The following is a 1512-nucleotide window of genomic DNA, read 5'->3' on the forward strand; positions in this document are numbered from 1 at the left end:
TTGTGAAAAGAACTCTGGTCTTAAAAGCAGGAGATTACATTCTAGTCCCAGCTTCTCCACAATGAGGGCCAAGTCAAGCCCCTTTTACCTCTCTAAATTTGCTTTCTCATTTGTAAAATAAAAAGCTTCAAGCGGACAATCTCTAAGTCATCCTTCAGATTTAAAACTAGAATTACTCCGTTAGCCACCACTGACAAAGGTACCTGTTTGGTTATGATTTACTAAAGGTTGTTTTTGCCCTTCATCTAAAAAATTACATTAATAAAAATACTCAATCTTAATCTTTAAATTCTAGAATACAGTTATCTTTTGTTCTTCATCATTTATTGAGTGTTTAGCCATTTATTAGAGCATTTAAAAAATTAATCATCTTATAGGTCTTCTGAGATCTTGACAGAATAATAACATTTTAGTTTACATAACCAGCCAGGTATGTAAGCGTACTACATCTAAAGTATCTTTATATTTGCTCTCACACTGTGCCACAAGGACATAGATTCAGTCTAGCTACTTCTGCATCCAGTTGGAATATTAAACACTATTTTTATAGTACTGAAGTCTCTTGTACCAAACACCAATTGAAATACAGAAGTGTACAATTAGCTGTTTAGTAAATTGAACTGAATTGTCTAAATCCAGACATTTGTGATTGAGAAATTGTTTCAAAATGATTATTAAAACAAAGATGGATATTCAAAAGAAGGAATTTGCAGGTTTGCTTTATATTACCTATTCCACTATGATTTTTAGACTAATATTCTTAACATAAGGCATCATGAATTTTGTAAGTTTTCTAAAAATACTAGTTTTTTAAACTTCTATTTTTGTTACATTTCTTTTGAAATCTTCTTTATAAATAAGCTGTTAAGAATTTTACATTTGGGGAAATCAGATGACATCTGAAATAAAAGGTGCTTAACATTTTATAAAAGTACTGACCTTATTATCCGTTTCACAGTGAACCAGAGCTTCTCTATAAAACTTAATTGCTGTTTCATAGTCTCGCTGAGCAACAGAATGTTTTGCAATCTCTGCACAAATTTCAGCAGCTAAATGTTTCTGTGCAGGAACTGCATCTGGCTGTTCCATCTGAACACGTTTTAGTACCCGAGCTTGTAATTCTCTAGCCTAGAAAAAATAAGGATAACAAGAAATTTTTAAAAAATAAAAAAAGGAAATTAAACAATTCTCAGTAACTCACAAGTAGCATAATTTTACAGAAAATTTATTTAAGCATTAGCGGCCCTTGATCTCACAAAGCTTGATCCAAAGAAAATGTCTTACTGAAATCTCAAAAATGCACTTGTTTGGAAATGAGCCAGGCTGCATATATCTTTCCAACCAAAGTACTATAAAATTCCTCAGTCTTTTCCCATTGTTATAAGGATGTGTCCAGAAAGCTCATTAAGAAGGAAATGGAACCATGAAACAAATACTTGGGAAACATATCTAGATGCTATAATTAAATAAGTAAAAATCAAAAATGTTTATTAAATTAATAAAATAGCAAAT

The 1512-nt window shown here is 31.1% G+C and overlaps 1 protein-coding gene across 1 annotated transcript in view; it reads right to left on the bottom strand.

Annotated features, from left to right (window-relative positions):
* Positions 1-1512, bottom strand: part of TTC21B (tetratricopeptide repeat domain 21B) — a 113158-nt gene that overhangs the window by 20907 nt on the left and 90739 nt on the right. Inside the window, 1 exon segment of the mRNA XM_012655822.1 lies at positions 940-1128. Coding sequence (XP_012511276.1) covers positions 940-1128 — 189 coding nt within the window.

Source organism: Propithecus coquereli, unplaced genomic scaffold (genome assembly GCF_000956105.1).
Source record: "Propithecus coquereli isolate 6110/MARCELLA unplaced genomic scaffold, Pcoq_1.0 Scaffold49, whole genome shotgun sequence".
NCBI lineage: Eukaryota > Metazoa > Chordata > Mammalia > Primates > Indriidae > Propithecus > Propithecus coquereli.